Source organism: Eulemur rufifrons, chromosome 8 (assembly GCF_041146395.1).
Source record: "Eulemur rufifrons isolate Redbay chromosome 8, OSU_ERuf_1, whole genome shotgun sequence".
NCBI lineage: Eukaryota > Metazoa > Chordata > Mammalia > Primates > Lemuridae > Eulemur > Eulemur rufifrons.
This window is the reverse complement of record NC_090990.1, coordinates 73,611,713-73,635,332: the sequence shown is the minus strand read 5'-3', so window position 1 is coordinate 73,635,332 and position 23,620 is coordinate 73,611,713. Positions and strand designations below refer to the sequence as shown.

Genomic DNA, 23,620 nt, shown 5'->3' with positions numbered 1-23,620 from the left:
TTAAAATATAAATCAGGAAATCAACCTGAGCTGCTCTTTGCTTTAGCTCCCAATTTCTCTCCTTAAGTGCCTGATCCATTTCAAGGAGCTCTTGCTTTTTATCTTCAATCTCCATCTTGCATTCTCTGCAATTGATCAAAGGAAAAAGGTCAAAGCAGAGAGTAGAAATATAATAGTTTTTAAAAGTTAGGCCAACCTGGTTACCTTTCCTATAAATTAAAAGCAACAGGATATATGTAACTAACTCAGATGGAAAGGAATACTGTATAAAGAAAATTATTGACATCAATACTATCTACCTACCTATCTATCTATCTTATCTATCTATTTTTGGAGATGGGGTCTCGCTCTTTTGCCCAGGCTGGAGTGCAGTCACCTAATGGTAGCTCATTGTAACCTCAAACTCCTGGGCTAAACTGATCCTCCCGCCTCATCCTCCCCAGTAGCTAGGACTATAGGCATGAGCCACCATACTGGGCTAATTTGAAATTTTTTTGGAGAGATGTGGTCTCACTAAGTTGCCCAGCCTGGTCTTAAACTCCTGGCCTTAAGTGATCCTCTCGCCTCAGCCTCCCAAAGTGCTGAGGTTACAGGTATGAGCCACCATGCCCAGCCAATGAGTGTTCTAAAAAGGTAGAAGTTAACTCAAACTGTAGTATTACAATTTAAGCTAATTGTTAAAGCACTACTAGGATGTTAAGATTGAATCATTATAAGAATTTTTAAAAATATTTATCCATATTTTTTCATACATAGATCATGAGATTGTTTGAAAGTCTTTTACATGTAACAGCTGTGACTTTACTACTATTGAGTGAGGTATTTATCTCAAGATTGGTATCCCTGATAGTCACAGTTCAGTCAATGACCACAGTATTTCTCATGGGGATTTTACTCAAAGTAATAACACCTTACATATAATTATTAAAGTCTAATATAAAAATATTTTTTAAATATTTTAAATAAATTCTAGCCCTCCTAAAACTCTAACTTTGTATGATAAAAATGCTTAATATTGGCCGGGCGTGGTGGCTCACGCCTGTAATCCTAGCACTCTGGGAGGCCGAGGTGGGCGGATCGTTTGAGCTCAGGAGTTCGAGACCAGCCTGAGCAAGAGCGAAACCCCATCTCTACTAAAAATAGAAAGAAATTATATGGACAGCTAAAAATATATATAGAAAAAATTAGCCGGGCATGGTGGTGCATGCCTGTAGTCCCAGCTACTCGGGAAGCTGAGACAGGAGGATCGCTCAGGAATTTGAGGTTGCTGTGAGCTAGGCTGACGCCACGGCACTCACTCTAGCCTGGGCAACAGAGTGAGACTCTGTCTCAAAAAAAAAAAAAAAAAAAAATGCTTAATATTGACAAAATTTTAAGGCTTCTACCACTCTGATGCTTATCATCAGAGAATTTTAATTCGAAACTCTTAAGTTCTAATATGACAAAGGCTAAAAACACTGATTTTGAAAATCTTCATACGATTTTCTAGGCTGAAATATGAAATAATATTGATAAATGTACTGAGTTTTTAAAGGAAGATTCTGAGCTTCTTTAATGAGCTGTTCAATATTCTTCTAAAAGTCTCAAGAGTTGTAAGTCTAAAACAAATATTCTAAAAATAATATGAAATTAATTCTAAAGAAAACTCTAACTTCTGTCTATGCAAATAGCTGAGCTTCCAACATTCATCTATTATCTAGAACTCAATATTTCACTATTTACTTCTTTCATGGATTCATTTACTTAACATTGATTTAGCAAATATTTATTGGATGCTTCCTATGTGCCAGAGTTCTAAATGCTGTGGATTTAATAGTAAACAAGATAACTATATCTGACCTCACAGAGTTTACATTGTAATAGGTCCAGGAGAAATGATAGACTATAAAGAATAAGTAACTAAAACAGAAAAATATTATAATATTAAGTGCTATGTTAGAGCATTAAATGACTTTAGGGTGGGTAGTCATGGAAGGCTCCTCTGAGATAATGTGAAGGGCAAGAAGAAGCTGGCCATAGAACAATTATCCCAGTCAAAAGAAACAGCTATGGGCAAAGTCCAAAGGTAGAAACAAACTTGATAAATTTTAAGTACAATAAAAAAGGCCAGGAGCAAGGAGAGTGGTATGAAATGAGGCCAGAGAAGTAGGCAGGAACCTAATCATTTGGGCTTTGTATTCTAGGATAAGGAGCTTAGATTTTTTTTTAACTGCGGTAAAATATATATAACATAAAATTTATCATTTTAGCCATTTTAAAGTGTATAATTCAGTGGCATTAAGTATATTCTTCATGTTGTACTGCAATTTACCAAAGGAAAAAGACTGCCACTGTCTATGTACAGTGCTTCTTTCATCATCCCAAAGGGAAAGCTCATACCCATTACCAGTTATAGTAGTTCTATTCCATTCTCCCTTCCCCCCCCAGTCTATAGCACTCCCTAATCTGCTTTCTATCTCTACGGATTTGCCAGTTCTGAATAGTTCATATAAATGGAATTATGTAACATGTGTCTGGTTTCTTTCACTTAGCATGTTTTCCAGTTTTATTCACATTGTAGCATGTATCACTATTTTATCCCTGTTTATAACTGTATAATATGCCTTATATGGATATACCATATTCTGTTTATCCCTTCATCTGCTGATGGACATTTAGGTTATTTTCACTTTTTTGGCTATTATAAACAGAGCTGCTAAAAACATTTATGTACAATTTTTGTTTGAATACTTGTTTTCAATCCTCTTGGTTATATAACTAGGAGTGTAATTACTAAGTAGTATGGTAATTCTATGTTCAACTCAGTGAGGAATGTGAAACTGTTTTCCAACATGGCTGCATCATTTTAGATTCCCTCCAGCAATGTGTAAGGGTTCCAATTTCTCCCTACCCTTGCCAACACTTGTTATTTTCCAGTGTTTTTCTTTTTGCTTTCTTTCTTTCTTTTTTTTACTTTTGGTTTAGAAACAGTGTCTCACTCTGTCACCCAGGTTAGATAGAGTGCAGTGGTGTGATCATAGCTCACTGTAACCTTGAACTCCTGGGCTCAAGTGATCCTTCTACCTCAGCCTCCTAAGCAGCTGGGACTACGGGGATACTACCACACCTAATTTTTTTTTTTTTTTAAGTTTTTGTAGAGACAGGGTCTCACTATGTTGCTCATGCTGGTCTCAAACTCCTGGCTTCAAGCAATCCTCCTACCTGGGCCTCCCAAAATGCTGAGATTACAAGCATGAGCCACCATGTTGGCCTGTTTTTGTTTTTTTTTTTTTTAAATGACCATCCCAGTGGGTGTCAAGTAGTATCTCAATGTAGTTTTGATTTTCATTTCCAAAGGAGTTTGCATTTTATTCTGAATGTTTTGAGAAGCCATTAAAAGCAATATGATCTGATTTATGTTTTAAATCATAAACGTAAATCTATTATGTGGAGAATAGATTGTAGGGGGGGGAGGGGGGTTAAGAATCTAAGCAGGGAGACCAGTTAGGAAGCCACAGCAACAGACCAGGTGAGAGACGATGATGGCTTGTGCTAAGGTGGTAACAGAAAAAAGGCCAGGAAATCAACAGATTTCAGAATATATTTTGAGAATAAATTTGGTATGACTTACTAATAGATTGGATTTTAAAAGAGATGGAAAGAGATAAGAATAATCTTGCTGATTTTGGGTTTCAGCAATTGTATGATACTGACATAGGGGAAGGGCAGGATTATGAGGAAATAAATGAGTTCTGTTTTGGCCATGTTTGAGATACCTCTTAAAAATATCCAACTAAGATGACAAGTATTTAAAACTACATGAAATTTACGAAGCACAAGTCTGTGGAGAGAGAATAATATGAATTCTGGGGTTCAACATTAAGGTTCTGGGTCATCTTGCTGCTCTTTATCCTGTTCTTTTATTCCACATTTTTACATCCTTATTTGTAACTCTGTTTTCCTTTTCTAAATCTAAATTTCCCATACTTTGGCTCTGGTCTGGCTCTCCACCTCCATTCACTATAGATATGTACTGACATTGTGTGCTGGTATGGCATTTTATGCCATCAGTGCTAATCTAAGAACCTAGACATTAGAGTTCGACAGACTTGTATTTAATTCCTTTCTTTAGACCCCACTACTTGTATTAATATGTCTTTGGGCATTTTACTTAATTTTCTCAAGCTTCAGTTTTCTCAACTATAAAAAGGTGATAAAATGTATCTGATAGGTTTGTTGTAAGGAAATGAGTGAAAGGTCACATGTGAAGTCCCTGGCCTATGCCTGGCATAAAATAATGGTTTAATACAAAGAACAATATTATTATTAATTTTTTTGCTATTTGCCACTGCTATACACTTCCCCAATCCTTTTTTACTACTACGGCCAGTATAAACTTGTCCAAAGACTGAGGATGGAAATTTTGGCAGCCAGTAGCAACAGATGAATTAGTTAGATGAAGCATGGGATGGGCTGACTAGGATGAGACACAGTGAGCCAAAGGCAGTTGAGAAGTTTAGAGATCTAGAATTCAACAATAAATTTTATTATATGACCCAAGGACTCAATACAGTGAAATATCTATAATTGTGATTATCATTTCTTATTATTTAACTCACCTAAGTTCAGCTGTGAGGTCCTTTATAGTAGTGTATTTTTCCTCTAATGATAACTGAGCCTTCTGTAGTACATCTCTCAATTCCTGGAGTTGTCTTAAAGTACTTTTTAATTCTCCATGAGCATTCTGTAGTTCAGTCTCTAGTGCTTCCCGTTTCCGCAAGGCTTCTGTTAGTTCAGTTTCAGTATGGTGCTGTAACTTTTCTAACTCCTTCACTATTAAGAGGGGAGAATAATTTTAGAACTATATATAAACCATTTTTATTAAGAACTTTATAAATAACTATAATTAAGAATATTCAATTTTTGGCTCACGCCTGTAATCCTAGCACTCCGGGAAGCCAAAGCAGGAGAATCGCTTGAGGTCAGGAGCTCGAGATCAGCCTGAGCAAGAGCGAGATCCCGTCTCTACCAAAAACAGAAAAAATTAGCCAGGTGTGGTGGCGCATGCCTGTTGTCCCAGCTACTCAGGAGGCTGAGGCAGGAGGACTGCTTGAGCTCAGGAGTCTGAGGCTGCAGTGAGCTATGATAACGCCACTGCACTCTACCCAGGGCAACAAAGTGAGACCCTTTCTCAAAAAAAAAAAAAAAAAAAAAAGAATGTTCAGTTTTATTCATTTGCAAGAGGCAAAATACTAACCATTCATTGTCTCTTCCAGCCCCACCATCTCAAATGCTCACTTTATTTCACTTCTCAAGTATAAATAGACAGGCAGCTAAGCTCATCTAATCCATTGCTTACCAGCATTTGTTTTCTTTTCTAGTTCTGTCTTTGTCTGATCTAAGATCATATCTAATTGAGAAAGATGCAATGCTTTGTTTTCTCCATCTCGTTTTAAGTGCATTATTTCTTTTTCCATTTTAGACAGCTCTTCTTTGTACTGATCCATCTCAAGCTTCACTTGCCTATTGACAAACAATAAAACAGGTAATTTGGAAACTTAAAAACCAACTGACTTGTCTCTGACTAAAGTCTACAAGTTATATATGGACAAATACCAGCATAATGTCTAATCAGAATTTTAAATCACATATTACATTTTTAATTTTTAAAAATTCTCCAACTAAAAGACTGTACTTCTTTACACATTACATACCACTAAATACAACTGTATTACCTGGCAATATTTAACAAGGCTAACATTCTTTTCAATCTAACTACATTTAACTTTAGCTTTGTATGTACTGAGAACATCCAGGGATAGGCACCTATTCATCTGTAATTTCTATTATCCCCAACAAAGACAATAAAGAAGAAGACCAATTATTCATCATAAAGATCATACTATTAACACTCACAGGAGAGCCAAATCAGTTGTTTTTACACAGAGTTTTATTATTATTAGTACTATCTTTTTTAGCTTTAAAAAGGACTAGAGATTCCTAGAGTAGTGCAACTTCTCTGCTTTACAGATGAGGAAACTGGATGGTTAAGTGAATTGTCTGAGATAATAAAATAGTTATTGACAGTGACAGGGTCAGGTTTACTAACTTTCAGTCAGTCCTGAGCTTATTCCAATATGGAAGCTCCTCTATCTATAGACAAATCAACATACTATGAGGCTGTCTTAAGTCCATTTGTTGGTAATTGAAAAGTAATAATCGCTAATTAAATAACTGCTAATGTTATCCTTGATAACAGGAAGAGTTATCAAGTTCATGCTCCTTTGTTTCAACATTTTGTTTTTGTTGTTTTGGTCTCTGAAATTTCCTAAATTGAGTTTGCAATTTAGGAAATAATAGTGGGAACAGAGAAAACAGAAAAGTCCTCATGAAGAAAAGATTTCTTAGAACTAGGGTACATATTTCTTATGAGATTTAATTATTTAGTTCATAAGTTTCCTATCAGTATTTAGGACTTAACTTTTCCTACTGAAAGTGCCTATGAGCCATAATCAAGAAGAGTTTTGTTTTGTCTAGAAATCAAAAGAGTGGGGGCTAAAAGGGAAGAAGCAGTTACTATCCACCCTCTACTTTTTTGAGACAAGGTCTTGCTCTGCTGCCCAGGCTACAAGGCAATGGCATCATTGTAGCTTACTATAACATCAAATTCCTGGGCTTAAGCAATCCTCCTACCTCAACCTCCCAAGTAGCTGGGACTACAGGTGGGTACCACCATGACCGACTAATTTTTCTATTTTTGGTAGAGAGAGAGTCTCACTCTTGCTCAGGCTGGTCTCGAACTCCTGACCTCAAGCAATCCTCCTGCCTCAGCCTCCCAGAGTACTAGGATTACAGGTGTGAATTACTACCTTTTTTTTTTAAGGAAGCAGAAAGCAAGATCATCAGTGAGAGCCAGGATGGGGAAAAGTTGTCAGAGTTTTGAAAGATGAGACAAAGGAGTAAAACAATCTTTTACAAGAGTAAAAATCATTATGTTTACCAGGCAGCATTAAGGGAACACTTAAAATTTGAAGATAAGAATTTAAAGCGAGACTAGTCAAAATGGTTATATTTTTCTCCAGGCTCTGTAAAGATGCAGGCATGGAGTAGTCTGAGTTGAACATACTCAGTACTGCATAACACAAGTACAGGGTAAGGAAGTTGTGGGCATATGCAAATTAGTGATTTTAATGACTAATTAGAATTTAAGCCTGGTAAAGAAAAAAGTGAAGGCATCAGGGAATGAGACAGTGGTGAAACCAATGGATTAGAAGTCCTGGTCGGGTCAAAGAATTGTTGGATTTGGGGTTTTAGAGTGAATGAGGTAATAACATAGTGGTAGATACATAACATTCAGGTTTTGGAGAAACTGCAGATATTGGAAATGATAAGGTCTAGGGTAAACCATGGAAGTGAATGGCGTGGTATGTTAGAGATCAGGATCATTAGAGGACAGGAATTTTAAAAAATACGAAGTCAAGGTGTCTGAAGAATCAGCTAGATATATATTGAAATCTCCAAGAATAATGACAGGAGTGGTATCGTAGACAGCAACAGTAAGTCAGGTGGTCTATAGGTGCCAGAAACAGAGAGCGATGATATGATCTGACGACATGAGGTTCATGGAGTATAATAATACACTACCTCATGCCTTGACTCTGGGTACAAGAGCTACAGGGAAGAGTTTTTACTTTAGAGGGCTACAGGGGAAGAAGCAATGTTCTCAGGGGAGTATCAGGTTTCTGTCACAGCAAGAGAAAAAAGTAGTGAATATAGGGGCTGTCTCTCAGAATGGACTATGAATTCCAAAAGGCACAGTAGAAGTCTTTCAGAAGTTAGGGTGAGAGAAAGAAACAGAACATATGGAGAACTTTTTGGGAATTAGTGTGAGAAATGAAAGTTGACCTGTAAATATAGGGCATCTTGTGGTGTCTGGCATAAATAAGGATAAAGTTATAATATGATTAGTCTTTGTGAACTCAAGGTAGACCACTATGTTAGTGGGTAAACACCTATCAACAGAAGAAAGAAAGTCTGAAGAACAATGGTCTTAGCCTTAAACATGGAACACCCGCTTGACCCTGCTGAGAGGGTGGAGGACAGCTAGGGAAGCAAGTTGCTACTCTGAGAACAAAGGACTCCTGTCAATGGGGGAGAGGGAACCTGGGGATATGTGGTTTCAGCTTCAGTGCGGGAAATTAGAATCTTTGGATTTGATTTAATCTAAAGGTGACACCCAGGCATTAGTATACTTTACAAGCTCCTCAGGTGATTTTAATGCTCAGTCAAGACTTAGAACCACTGTTATATTTTATTAAGTTACTCCCTTCCATATACAATTAGATTCCCTGAAAGTTTCCTCTATTTGCGTACATTTTTTTTTTTTGAGACAGAGTCTCACTTTGTTGCCCAGGCTAGAGTGAGTGCCGTGGCGTCAGCTTAGCTCACAGCAACATCAAACTCCTGGGCTCAAGCGATCCTCCTGCCTCAGCCTCCCAAGTAGCTGGGACTACAGGCATGCGCCACTATGCCCGGCTAATTTTTCTATATATATATTTTTAGTTGTCCATATAATTTTTTTCTATTTTTTTTTAGTAGAGACGGGGTCTCGCTCTTGCTCAGGCTGGTCTCGAACTCCTGACCTTGAGCGATCCGCCCACCTCGGCCTTCCAGAGTGCTAGGATTACAGGCGTGAGCCACTGCGCCCGGCCTTGAGTACATTTTTGCCTGCAGCTTTTAATGTTATTTACAATTTAATACAACAGTTGTTGAGTGTCTATAAGGTATAACGAACTGTGCTAGTTGTGTAGGACGCTAAAATAAACCAGATACGATCCTTGTCCTAAGGAACTTACAATATAGTAGGAAGGTTAAAGTATTAAATTATTAATACAAAAAAAAGCCACAAAGGATACAAGGGAGATACCAACAAAATGCTCCAGGAACACAGACTATGGAAAAATTAATTCCTCAAGCAAATGCTCCATTGAACATGATCTGATTTTGAAACTCAGATGCTACTGACACTGAAATGGAAAGGTAAATAAAACTAACACATTCATATTTTACCTGGCGGAACCAGTAAGCTCAATAACTTTTTGCCTTTTCAAATCTGCTTCATGTGCAGCTGATTCACATTTCTCTTCCATTTTTCTCAATTTTTCAGCTGAACTTTCCCTTTGTTTTTGAAGTTCTTGTTCCAATTTTGATACCTTGTAAAGCAGTTTTCAGTAAGTCTTTTAAATTCAATCACAGCTCAACATTATTCAGACAAAAGATACCTTTATAAATATGTAGGCTAGCTTATCATCCAATTTCAAGATACATCATAAAATACGAAGTCCAGACCAGGAAGCAATGTTTTGAAAATATAAAAGCACAATTTACTTTTTAATAATAAAGATATTTCACATACATATTATATATTTAGTGAAGTGGCCACATTGTAACACTAAAGTGTCATAAAGTATTATAAAAATTTAACAAAATAGTAGTAAATGTTCCCCTTTTTATTGTCCCTATATGAAATGTTCTTTCTTCTCGTAAGCCATTCCTTCCTTTCCTTTTTCACAAATTGGCTTATTTAATGAAAGATTCTTAGATTCCCATCCAATCTAAAACATTACAACTTGCATTTGCTCACATCATAAGCATCATAAATTATTCATTCTTCCTCTGTTCTACTACATACAATAAAAGAGGTACTCTTCCTCCTATATAAGACAAATTCCTTCAGGGGTGTTCTGGATTCAATTCCTATCCAATTTCTCAGGAACCTCATACTACTATCTCTGCTCTCTCCTATACCTTCAATCTCTCTATACCTTTTTTTTTTTTTTTTTGAGACAGGGTCTTACTCTGTCACCCTGGCTAGAGTGCAGTGGTGTCATCATAGCTCACTGCAACCTCAAACTTCTGGGCTCCAGCAATCCTCCTGCCTCAGCCTCCTAAATAGCTGGGACTACAGGAGCATGCCTGGATAATTTTTCTATTTTCTGTAGAGATGGATTCTTGCTCTTGCTCTTGCTCAGGCTGGTCTGGAACTCCTGGCCTCAAGTGATCTTCTGGCCTCGGCCTCCCAAAGTGCTAGGATTACAGGCATGAGCCACCATGCCCAGCCTTTTATATTGTTTTTATATATCAGCATTTAAACATGTTCAAGACTTTCCCATTGTAAAAAAACTTTTCTTCATACCCTTACTTTCCTCTGCCTACCACCCTTCCTTTCCTCTCATTCATAGCCCAACTTCTCAGAGTTTTCTATGCTTGCTGTAACATTGTCTCACTTCTCATTCATTCTTCAACCCATAGCAATCAGGCCATTCCATAGAAACTGCGATTATATCACCAGTGCAGTGACCTCTACGTTGCTAATTTCAATGGACATTTCCCAACCCTCATTTTACTTGGCATTGATTCCAGTAGCCCACGACACTAATTGTCATTCCTTCCATCACGAAATACTTACTTTGGCTTCCATGTATCACATGCCTCAGGGATTCAAGTCAATCTTCCCTCTTCTCATTACAAATTATCTCCCTAGTAACCTCAGTCTCTTATGTCTTCAATGAACATTTATATGACTGTGATCTCAAAGTTAACCTCTCGCTTCTAACCTTAATATCCTCCCTGTTCTTCTAAAATCCCTCACTTTAGAAGTACATATAGATTATAACCCATTAATAACTACCCCTTCACCTCAAGTTCCAAGAATAAAATTAAAATAGTACCCAGGTAAAAAGGGAAGGAAATCAAGGAAGAGCTACTTTCTTAATTCTTTTTTTCTTTTTTTACCTTTTTTTAGCCTCCATTTCCCGGTGATGAGATACCTACTTAATTCTTGATTAAACAGCACACACAAAGAAAGAATCTAAAGATGAGCAATAATGTGAAAGGATCCAAAATGGAACCTACGCAAAATGGAATATGAATGAAAGGAAGAAAGAATATATACTAGAAAAGTTACTCTAAATACCGAAGAAATTTTTAGATATAAACTTCTATAGACCCTCAAAGAAGTTAAAGAGAATACAAAATCTTTTAAAACAAAGACCACAAAGAAATAAAATCACCAAATAAAAAACACAAATAAATGGTAGAGTTAAGGGGGAAAAAACAAAAAACAGAAGAAAATCACAAAATCATATTAATAGAAATATTAATACAAACAACCTTAAAAGGAACAAGAATCATAGTCAATTCTGCAAAAACCAATCAATGACAAAGGATTTGGGTGAGATGAAGAAATGCTTCAGGATGAAGCTGTATAGCAGGCATAGCAAGCAATAGGTCTAGACTTTAACAAAAGGGATGGCGAGCCATAGGAGGGTATCTCTAAAAAAGAAGATACAGAATACCTGCCTGATGTATTTAAATGTAGAGAGAACAGGCTGAGGATGAATTCAGAATAAGTAAATAAAAGACCATTCATAGACAAAAAGTTAAGGTATAGTCCATACAAATGATCCTAAAGGCAAAGTACAGTAATATTACAGGCGACTATCATTTTCTAATTTATATATTCCTATAAGTTTGACTTCATTTATAAAGAGAAAAACTAAATAAAAATGTGAAATATCTGCCAAAAGAATTCAGATAAATTTGGCAATGAATGAAAGAAAAAAGATTAGATTCTAGTATAAAATTCCCTAGGATTCATTGGAACAATAATTTATTTTTAGAACTAAGTAGCAGTGGTATTTTCCTTTGGGATTTTTCTTTTAGTGTATTACTTTGCCATTTCTTTAGGGAATATCACAGCATGTCCTGATCCAAAAAGGAGAAATTAGAAGGAATAATGATTCAGATAGGTATTATATTTACATCTAAGAAGAAAAAAGAGATTGGATAAAGTCATCTAAATTATAACTACATTATATGGAATGACAAACATGTAATCACAGTATTAGAGATGAAGATCTGATTATATAGGAATAGAACTTTATTACAATATTAATATAGAATATTTATTATAATGTGAAAACTTTGAGGTTAAACAGTAATTTATACAACTAACCAAAAATCTATTCATGATTTTTAAAATTTCTGTTTCATGCAAATAAAATTGTATACGGCCAATATTATATACCTGTTTTTCAAGTTTAGTTTGAATATCTTCCAGCTCTCCATTTCTAATTGTCTCTTGTTGCAACATTTGCTGCTGTTGCTGAAGACTATGTTGTAGAATAACATTTTGCTCAGAGGTCTCTTGAAGACTGTGATTTTTTATCTTTAGCTCTTTCTGTAAACAATATACCTAACAAATATATATATTTCTCATTACAATGAAATGTTTCAAATAAAAAGCAATATAATGTCAAAACTGGCTTCCTTATTGGATTATAATCCCCACTTCTCACATGGAACAATTGTATTCATGGCTATAGTTTGCCATATGGAAGGGCAGGGTTCATTTCTCTGATGGGGAGATGTATTAAAAGGGCCTCCTTATAGGACTGGCTCTTGGCTGGTGTCTGGGAAGGTGGCTTTTGAAATATTCTTAAGTGGTAAGATTGTTTTGCCTGGCTGAGACAATGAAACATGCTTTCTTTCTGGGAGTCTGGAATTTTGATACCTGTAGGCTGGTCATTGTTCCTATGTGACCAGATCCCAATAAAAACCCTGAACTTTGAGTCATAAGTAAGCTTCCCTGGGCAGAAACACATGTTGCCACATTTCACTGCCACAAAAAAGAGCATGTTCTGTTTTACCCCTACCAGAAGGAGGGAAGAACACAGGCAGCATAGATTTCTCTACATTCTAACTGATTCTTTCACCCTTACTAATGATAAACTATAGCCACGAAAACACTGTATAATGTTAGGTGCTATTCAGTATCATACATTATTGTTGCTATTATTGCTTTTGTTTATAAAATAATATCCCAGAAAAGTACTCCTGAATATTCATGCTCCAGAAGGGAAATAAAGGAATGACAATACCAACTAAGAAATTTCACTCATTCACTCCAAATATTTAGGACCTGAATTTGCTGGTCTCCAAAATTGCTTTAAAAGATAACTTTAAAGTTATCTGGGAGTATATATTAAGAAGAAAAATAAATGCCATTTTTTCCTAGTAACCCAAATTCTAAAATCTGCCAGCAGAAATTATTTTTAAAATACTATCAACAATGAAGGGTAATTTAAAATATAATTTATAATATTCTTTTCTCCCAAAGTAAAAGGAGGATTTAATAAGTGATGATATATCAATCTGATTAAAAATGATGTAACAGGCCGGGCGCGGTGGCTCACGCCTGTAATCCTAGCACTCTGGGAGGCCGAGGTGGGCGGATCGTTTGAGCTCAGGAGTTCGAGACCAGCCTGAGCAAGAGCGAAACCCCATCTCTACTAAAAATAGAAAGAAATTATATGGACAGCTAAAAATATATATAGAAAAAATTAGCCGGGCATGGTGGTGCATGCCTGTAGTCCCAGCTACTCGGGAGGCTGAGACAGGAGGATCGCTTGAGCTCAGGAGTTTGAGGTTGCTGTGAGCTAGGCTGACGCCACGGCACTCACTCTAGACTGGGCAACAGAGTGAGACTCTGTCTCAAAAAAAAAAAAAAAAATGATGTAACCATTTAAAATAATTAAAAAGATAGTAGCAAACACATAAAAATTTACAAAGTAAAGTTTTAAAAAAAAATCACACATTTCATTAATTATGAAAAATATAAATGCAAATAGGAAAATGAAAACTGAAGTATTAGAAAGTGGGTTGTAGATAAATTTTCCTTAAAAGTTTTCTTATTGTTGCTTATGTAATAAATTTTTTTAAATGAAGGAAAATAAAGCCATTCCTTTAAAGCAAAGAATGTTTACCATAAATATCATTCCAGAAGAAAGTATTTTAAAATCCTTAAAATAAACAGTGGAAAAGAATCATGACTTGCTTCTTTTTTCTAGTTACCCAAATAGTTGAACATTCAGGAGCATCATCAAGGCCTTCGGGGCCAAATATTCTTTGCTCATGAAGAGAAGCTCTTACATTTCAGATTTCTTTATTATATGATGATGTTATAAACTTGGAGCAACCCTAGATATCACAGACAACTAACCAATTTCTAATCCTACTATGCTCCTTTTTTATGCTAATCTGTTGTAGTTAATTTTCATCTGACTGTATGAAAATAATTTAGTGCAAATATGTGTCAGTATCACCTGTTTTCACTGGTCGCTCTTGACAAAACTGCAGATCACCCTTCTGCAGTGGTTTATTTTAGATAAAACCGATTTGCCTACAAGATAGGTTTAAATACTATTTTGTCTTTATTGGAACATCTTGCCTCACACTTAGTTTTCTATTCAGAGAAAAAAATGCACAAAATATTAAAATAAGACAAAATAGAAGAAAACAAGATAAGACTTCATCAAAGCTCCAAGTCAGTCATATCACACAATAACAAGAAAATTTTATTTCAGTAATCTAACCACTGGCAAAATTTCAAGTACATATATTAAAGTATCTAATGTTAGTTGTATTATAAATATTAATTCACAAAATACAACCTGGTACCTACATATTTATTTATTTTTTACAGTCCAGCAAGCTAAGAATATCAAATTTATGCTGACATCTCATTGCACTATCCTTTAACTTGTAGTTGGCTTTATATTAAAAGTAAATACAGAATAAACTGTTTCTATATTATATTCACTAATGTATTACTCTATTCCCAGAGAATTTATTTTATAATTAAAGTCAATAAGAAAGTAGAATTTAGATGATAAAATCTACTTTACACTGAACTTCGTCTAGTATTAATGTGTATCCAAAGTAGAAGCACTCTAATAATTGTTGCTTAAAAATAAAACACAGAAATACAATATGATCCCAGCTTCTCAAAATTTAAGTCCATCAAATTAAATAAAGATATTTATCAATGATCGACATTATTGAATAAATTCTTTATGAAGAAAATATTTAGGCTTATTCATATCTATCTAGTATTTATTTTCTTCTATCATGTTGACAACATTATTTTGCATCAACATATAATTTTATCACTTTTAAAAGCATTTAAAAATTTTTTCATATGAAGTTATAATATTTTCCAAAAATTCAGAACCCCAAAGTCAGTATTATTTTAAACATAAATATATTTATTTTGCCATCTGGAAAAGAATATATGCCTGAGGCAAAAATTCAGAGGACTATATATTAGCTTTCTATGATGGATAATCAACATGTAGTTTTCACAACTGGCTAAGTTTCCACCAATATGCTCTAGGGCCACTTAATTATTCAGCTAGCTATAGGATTTGGGTATATTCACTGACTTAAAAGATTAAAACATCTTTATAACATCATCTATTATTAACAGAATGGATGAGCTATGAATCAAATCAGATTTTCTAAAACCTAGCTATATACAATGAAAACCTTACAACTCTGCTGTTACAAGGTATTAATTATATTAACCACCATTAAAAAGTTTTATAAGACATTACAATTTGCTCTAAAGACAAGTAAGTCAAAAGTAAATGGTACTTGGATTCTTCTCCATGTTTCTCATCAATACACATGGACAAGTGACAGATGATTTTCTAAGTACGTAAGCCAATGCATGTGCAGTAGAACTAATAATTCAGCAGCAATAAATGGGCTTGCAAATCTTTCTAAAGAAAATTGAATTTCTAAACTTAATTCTCAATCTTTCAGACAAATGGAAAATTTTTGAAGAATTTTAAACCTCTAAATCTAAACAATGTTCTAAGTGTTAATTTAATTCTAAATGTCTTAAGCATATACTTTTATATTAAAATTAATCTGTAATATTAATAATTTATTCTTCCGGTTCCCTAAACATAAATTTAAAAATTTGAATTTTAAGGTGTCATACTTTATGTTGCATTAAAATAATGTCTGCTCCTAAAAGAATGTAAAATTGGAAGATACATGTTACTAGAAAGGTTTTTTGGTTTTAAATACATAAAAATGTATCTCGAAAATAATATGTCAAAAAGAAATCACTTGAAAACTATGCTATCTATAAAAGAAACGTTAATTTACCTCTTCAGATTTCTTCTTTAGCTGTTTTTCAAACTTTTCCTTATTTCCTTCCAATTGACTTAAATGCAAGGCAAGTTCTTCCTTACAAATGTCTAATGCTGAATCTAGTTGTCTGACCTAGGTAGGAAAAAAGTGGGGGGAAAAAAAACAAAATCAACTAATATTAAGGAATGCTTATTATTATTATAATATGCTCAATAATGTTACCTCACTGCTTCCAACAGTGAATATTCAGTCCTACTTAGGATATAAAATGCTATTACAGAAGAGATTTATTGAGAAAATTCATTCTTCACTGCAAACTGAGGAACCAAAGAGGAAACCAGAGAATGGAATCCAGAAGAATAAACAAGAGTTGAAGAAGTAGAGAAGGACATTCCAGGAAGAGGGAATATGCTCAGAAGAAAGACACTGTGAGAGGGAATGGTAAGAAGCTGGCAAGAGTTTAGGGTATTAAGAGTATGAATTTGTTGGATATGGTTATTTGGGAGCTAAGATTGACAACACAGACTGGGGACAACTGTCAAGAACCTGTAGGCCAAACACTCTAGAACACTTTCTTTAAAAGGTAAGTAGTATCTGAGCATGTGTCTTAAGCCACCTTGACTAAGAAAAATAGGAAAATCAGTACAAACTAGTGCATTGCTAATGATGCTAAGGAGAAAATATTGGAATGCTGAAGTTATTAAGAAAATGAAAATTTTTGTCAGCTAGAAAAAAAACTGAGAAGGCTTCTTTGCTTTGAATCAGTGAAAACATTTTCAGAAAGGTAGCACTTAAACTTGGTTCAAGTGTTCATACAGCTATAAATGGTTTATACTATCAATATTATAGAGCAACTCAAATTCAGTAAGTTTTTTTTCAAAAAGTTAGTTTAAGGCTCATAATTTGCATACATGCTCCATATCTCATCTCTTAATAAGATTCTTGTCTTGTTCCTTTCTTTTCCTTATTGTAATTTTGAGCTTCTTAGGGGTGTTTTATCTCATAACAATAATAAAATTCCAGTAAGCTGTCTTGGAAGTGTGAAAGAAATCTCAGCAAGGAGAAAAAAAGAAAAATGTACCCTCTTGCAGATACTATTCTACATCATGAAATTATCCTTGCAACTCTTATTTCTAAAAAGGGAATGTTGTTAAGACACACAGTTTTCCAAGATTGTCCCTATAGCCTGTGTATGTAACCTTAATAGCTAAAAAGTTTGTAAGTCTGAATGACTTTGTTAATAAACTGTTGCCCTAGTAATAATTTTTAAATTAACATTTGCTTTATGAAGGTCTTTCTTAAACAAGAGAATGGGTATTGCTGCTTGTATCATCTTCCACACAGAGAGAAAAAAATAAACTCTATGATTATGTCAGAACTCACTACCTGATAATTAACAACATAGTAACTCATTTAGTCAGGCAAGGTTCATCACTAGATGTTAAAACCATTGGTTATAAGGTTATTAAGGAACAGGACATTCACATGGCCTCAAAGAATCACCCCAGAGTTTATTTGCTAATTACCAATGAAAAAATTGTGCCCTTAAAATAGTAAAATATGGCAGTCACCACCTTAAAATAAGATGTGAAGAATCAACCTTTTACTTGCATAATCCTGAAAGTGTCTCCTTAAATTTTGTGCCAGGGGCATCTCACTCGATTCACTTTAGTCCCAGGACTGGGGAATGGCTAGATATTCAGCAAGTCTAACAAACTTCCAGGCGGTGTTGATCCTGCCAGTCCATAGACCATGCTTTGAGCAGCAAGGCTATAAAGACCTTTTTTAATTCATTGGGAAAATTTCAGTATGGACTTTGTATTAAATGATGTTATTAAATTAATATTGGCTTTCTCTGGTGTGTAGTGGTAGTATGGCCACATAGAGGAAAGTTTCTGTTCAAAGAAGATGCATGTTTAACTATTAAAGATGTAAAGTATTATGATATGTAACCTTCTCTCAGGTGGTGTGGCAAAAAGGAAGTGGAGGGTGCACAGACAAGGGTGCACATGTGTGTACAGAGATGAAGTGAGCATAGCCAGAGTTTAAAAGACAGCGAATCTAGGTGAGGGGTACCCAGGTGTTCCCTGTACTATTCTTTCAATTTTTTTGTGGCCTTGAAATTTTTAAAAATAAATCTAATTAGAAATTAATAAATCAATTAAAACTAATAAATAATTAATAAAAATCCACTACTCTGTTGAGTTTCTTATTTGAACAAAGAGTTTGAAAGTTTGAATCTCATACAAATAAAGATCTTCTTACACTGTATATAAACCACTTGCAAATATAGATGTGTATATGTGTGTATATATATATATATATATGCATATGAATGAATGAAATCAAAACAAAAAACACTGCTCTGCTGAACCAAAGAATCTCCTCAGATGCACAGTCTGGGGACAACCAGCTGGGGCTATAGGCTAAGCATCTTCAATAAAAGCATTTAAGCTCTTTGTTTATTTTCCACTTAAGACTTTCCTTGGGGCAAACAAAAAAGAATCCAGAGTAGAAAATAAAAGGAAAAGAAAAGAAAAAAAAAAATCTCTGAATCCAAGAAGCACTTTCTCAATTTTCTACTTAACACCAGGTAACAATTTGTTTAATTTATTGATTTCTTACAATGACATAACATCTTACCCCAATTAGAATGGCCACTATTAAAAAGTCAAAAAACAATAGATGTTGGTACAGATGCGGTGAAAAGAGAACACTTATTTATTCACTATTGGTGGGAATGTAAACTAGTACAACCTCTACGGAAATCAGTATGGAGATTCCTCAAAAAACTAAAAGTAGATCTATCATTCAATCCAGCAATTCCTCTGAGTATCTATCCAAAGGAAAAAGAAATCATAATCGACAAGATACTTGTACTCATATGTTTATAGCAGCAAAATTCACAATCACAAAGATATGGAATCAACCTAAGTGCCCATAAACTGATGGGTAGATAAAGAAAATGTGGTGTATATAGCACGAAATACTACTCAGCCATAAAACAGAATGAAATAATGTCTTTTGCAGCAACGTGGATGGAATTGGAGGCCATTATCCTAAGGGAAGTAACTCAGGAACAAAAACCAGATACTACATGATTTCATTTGTAAGTGGGAGCTAAGCTATGGGTATGTATGGTCATACAGAGTGACATAATGAACACTGGAGACTCAGAAGGGGAGAGGGTGGGAGAGGGTGAAGGATGAAAAATTATTTATTGGTACAATGTATACTATTCAGGTGATGGGTACACCCAAAGTCCATATCTCACCACTATACAACATATCCATGTAACAAAACTCCACTTTTACCCCCTAAATCTATTGAAATAAAAAAAAATTATTGGTTTCTTTTTACTTGTTCAGAACTTTCTTATGAACTTCTCATTCATTAATCATACTTTTATAAGTGATACAATTTTAAGCTGATGCTTATAACTCTCCTATAGATAATCTTTATTTCTTTTGCAGAAACCAAATTGAGGCATGCAGACAGACATGGACCAAAGTCCTGAAAAGATGGTGGAAATGACATTATCAGGAGCAGAGAAGTAGACTTCAGACTTCTATTTTGCTGCTACAGATATCCTACATGTTAGAATCATTTAGTATAGCTTGAGTCATAGAATTTTTGCTTCTATATTTCTTCCTCATTTTGATTTTTTTCCCCCAAACTGTAAACCTACTAAGGTAATAAAACCTAAATCTAACATCATAATTTATTCCTTTGCTGACTTCCTTTCCATCTCTTATCTGGCTACTGATATATGGAAATACCTTACCAAATGACTGCCTAAATGTGTTAGGTAGTTTAATGAAAACCAGACATTAAGTGGCTATATGGGCTTTATTTAATGAAATTATTTCATGCCTACAAACTTTGTATAGTAAAATGATTTTTTAATGATAATGAACTTCAAGGTTATTCATGAGGAAATGAACTGACATAGCATTAAATGTTAGGAGTTTTGGTGAATACTATAGGAATAATTATTGATAAATATATAATTATGTCTATATGGGTACATATAGTCACAAAATGGGTTAAAAAAGAATACAGGCAAAAAGGTAAATAATAGCATATTTTAAAAAAATATTTTATATTCAAGCTGTATATGACAGAATAAAGGTAATAGTATACTTGGACCTATTTTGACACTAAAAATGCAAAGGAGAAAATACTGAATATGTAGCAATTAGTTACAAAACTTTGGGTAACTTTGTATGTGCTAAACACTTTATATAAGTCATTTCATTTAATCTTCACACTATTGCTCTTCTAGGGTATTGTTATTCCTATTTTACAGATGAAGAAACTAAAGTTTAGAGAATTTAAATAACCTGGCCAAGGTTACAGTTAGTTAGCACTCTGAAGCCAGAATTGAAACCCAATTTAGCAACAAAACTGACATTTTACCTAGAAATTCTGGATTTACCTTCTAATTAATCTTCTAGCACAACTGGTGAAAACAAGAAAACCAGATCACTTTTAGTTTCATTGCCTTCCACTTCCTCTGTTAATTCTTTCTCAGTAATGTTAACAAGTAGCATTATAGCTAAAGTTAAATAAAACTTAAAGGTGACTAAAACCTTTTTTAAGACAAAAAAAGAGGTTAGATAATCTACAAACTAGATTATCAACTATCAAATAATTAAGATAATTCACAATGAAGAAAATATAATTAAAGAAACTAAATTCATTTAAGGTCAAATATTCAGCTCTTAATTGACTTTTATGTATACAATTTATAAAGAAAAGTAAAAAAGCAACAAGAATTTCTCCAATAAGAAAAAAAAATTAAAGTATTAGCATACTAGCCTTGATTGTTTCTTCAGATACTTGATTCTGTAATGCTTTCAAAGCTTCATCTTTCTTCATATTTTCCTTTTCCATTTCCTGAAAAGAGACAGATTGGTAGAAAAAATATAAGTATGAAAATAAACACTTTACCATCAGTAACAGGCTGATTAGATTTAAAGGTATGTTACAGAAACACAAACTTACCCCTTTACTTTCTGTCAAGAGTCTATCTAGTGATTCAAGATGATGTTGTTTGCACATTATATCTTGTTGCAACATGGACATAGTCTTTTCTTGTTCTTTAAACTGTTGGTCTTTTTTCTCTAGTTGAGCTTCAAGCTAAACATAAAAACAGGATTAATTTTAATATAATTTTTTTTAAATTTTGAAATAGTTAAATGTAATACATGGGAAGCTACCACTGAAATTACAGATTTTTGCATTTTGCCAAATTTTCTTCAGCTTCTCTCCTTATAAGAAATGAAATCACATGCCTATTTCTTCTCCCTTTCCTCCTTCACCCATACCATGCCGAAATTGGTCTCTATCATTCTTTGGTATATTTCATTCTCATATGTTTTTTTTTTTTTGAGACAGAGTCTCACTCTGTTGCCCAGGCTAGAGTGCCGTGGCGTCAGCCTCGCTCACAGCAACCTCAAACTCCTGGGCTCAAGCGATCCTACTGCCTCAGCCTCCCGAGTAGCTGGGACTACAGGCATGTGCCACTATGCCCAGATAATTTTTTTTATATAGATATTTTTAGTTGTCCAGCTAATTTCTTTGTATTTTTTCAGCAGAGACGGGGCCTCGCTCTTGCTCAGGCTGGTCTCGAACTCCTGAGCTCAAACAATCCGCCCACCTCAGCCTCCCAGAGTGTTAGGATTACAGGCGTGAGCCACTGCGCCCAGCCTTTCATACATGTTTTTTGTGTGTCTACAAACAATATGTAAAGTAGTTTTCTGCCTTGAAAATTTACGTAGATGATATCAATACCTCTAAGTTTTGGCAACTTGCTTTTTTCACTCAATAGTGTTTTAGATATTTATCCACGTTCGTATATACAGATTTAGTTCATTTACTTTAATTGAAATACAAAATTCCATTGTAAAAATAAACTACAGTTTGTCTACTCTTCTAAAGAACAGCTAAATATTCTGCTTTTTCATCATTACAACAATGTTGCAATAACATCCTCTGTACATATCTCTTTATGTACATCTGTAACAGTTTCTCTAGCATAGACTATCTAGTAGTAGATTTACTGGTTATACCACATACACATTTCCAATTTCATTAGGTATTTCTTTTTAAAGTGCATCAAAATTTATACTTCCATTAGAAATATAAGAATTCTCACTTCTCACAACTTCACCAATAATTGGTGTTATCAAACTTTCAAAAAACATTTGTGAAGACAAAATATGAAATTACTGAGTATGTGTATGTATATATATTACACACATATTACACAGATACATTCAAGTACAGAAATAAGGTGTTATATCTACTGATCTATATCACACATACATAACAACATATAGTAAGAATATGGCAGCAATAGGGTTAACTAGAAAATATTTACACCAAGGAACTCTGAAAACAATCAAATGAAAACAAACAACACATTAAAAACTAGAGGGCTTTTAAGCAACTTAAGATATTCCAGAAAGGGCAAAAATTGCAACTTAATCTTTCCACTAAGCATAGTGAAAAAAATAAATTCTGGGTTCTATTAAACAAGGAGAACATTTTTTTAAAAAGGTATGAAGATAAACTCCAACAGATAAAGCCATTTAAAAGAATGTTAAATATTATTTCAGAAATTTCTCCTAAAACATGAATGTAATGAAGGAAGTTTTATAAGTAAACAAGATTAAATGATGTCATAACAGATTTTCATAGGCTCTGACTCCTCAATTATCAGAGAATCCCTTTGACAAACTTATATTGCCAATTCTCTACAGCACTTCAATATTCAAGCTTTCTTTTTTCTTTTCTTTTTTTTGAGACAGGGTCTCTGTCAACCAGGCTGGAGTACAGTAGCAATAGCAGCTCACTGTGGCCTTGAATTCCTGGGCTTAAGTGATCATCCAACCTCAGCCTCCCGAGTAGTTAGTGCTAAAGGCACCACCATGCTCAGCTAGTTTTTAAAAAATGTTTTGCAGAGATGGGGGGTCTCACTATGTTGCCCAGGCTGGTCACTAACTTCTGGACTCAAGCAATGCTCCTGTCTTGGCCTCCCATAGTGCTGGCATTCCAGGTGCAAGCCACTGTGGCAAGCCCGAGGTTTCAAATACATCTTCCTAGAATTTCTGTCATTCTACGATTAATCCTTTAAGAATTTATCAGGGGGCCGGGCGCAGTGGCTCACGCCTGTAATCCTAGCACTCTGGGAGGCCGAGGTGGGCGGATCGTTTGAGCTCAGGAGTTCGAGACCAGCCTGAGCAAGAGCGAGACCCCATCTCTACTAAAAATAGAAAGAAATTATATGGACAGCTAAAAATATATATAGAAAAAATTAGCCGGGCATGGTGGTGCATGCCTGTAGTCCCAGCTACTCGGGAGGCTGAGACAGGAGGACCGCTTGAGCTCAGGAGTTTGAGGTTGCTGTGAGCTAGGCTGACGCCACGGCACTCACTCTAGCCTGGGCAACAGAGTGAGACTCTGTCTCAAAAAAAAAAAAAAAAAGAATTTATCAGGGATAAACTCATTTGAAAAATATTTATTTTCTAAATGAGTAATTCCTTTTTTGAGAATCTATTATAAAACAATGCAAAATATGAAAAAATAGCTTTAAAGTTTACAAAAAACTAGTCATGATTTTGAAAAACAGGAA

At 34.6% G+C, this 23,620-nt stretch overlaps 1 protein-coding gene across 3 annotated transcripts in view; it reads right to left on the bottom strand.

Annotated features, from left to right (window-relative positions):
- Positions 1-23,620, bottom strand: part of CCDC18 (coiled-coil domain containing 18) — a 93,648-nt gene that overhangs the window by 27,618 nt on the left and 42,410 nt on the right. For all 3 annotated transcript variants that reach the window (XM_069478220.1, XM_069478222.1, XM_069478221.1), the window contains exons 14-21: positions 20,989-21,123; positions 20,803-20,880; positions 15,997-16,113; positions 12,068-12,235; positions 9,049-9,191; positions 5,339-5,502; positions 4,599-4,812; positions 26-125 (exon numbers count right to left, since the gene is read on the bottom strand). In XM_069478220.1, coding sequence (XP_069334321.1) covers positions 26-125; positions 4,599-4,812; positions 5,339-5,502; positions 9,049-9,191; positions 12,068-12,235; positions 15,997-16,113; positions 20,803-20,880; positions 20,989-21,123 — 1,119 coding nt within the window. The remainder of the gene's footprint in view (positions 1-25; positions 126-4,598; positions 4,813-5,338; positions 5,503-9,048; positions 9,192-12,067; positions 12,236-15,996; positions 16,114-20,802; positions 20,881-20,988; positions 21,124-23,620) is intronic.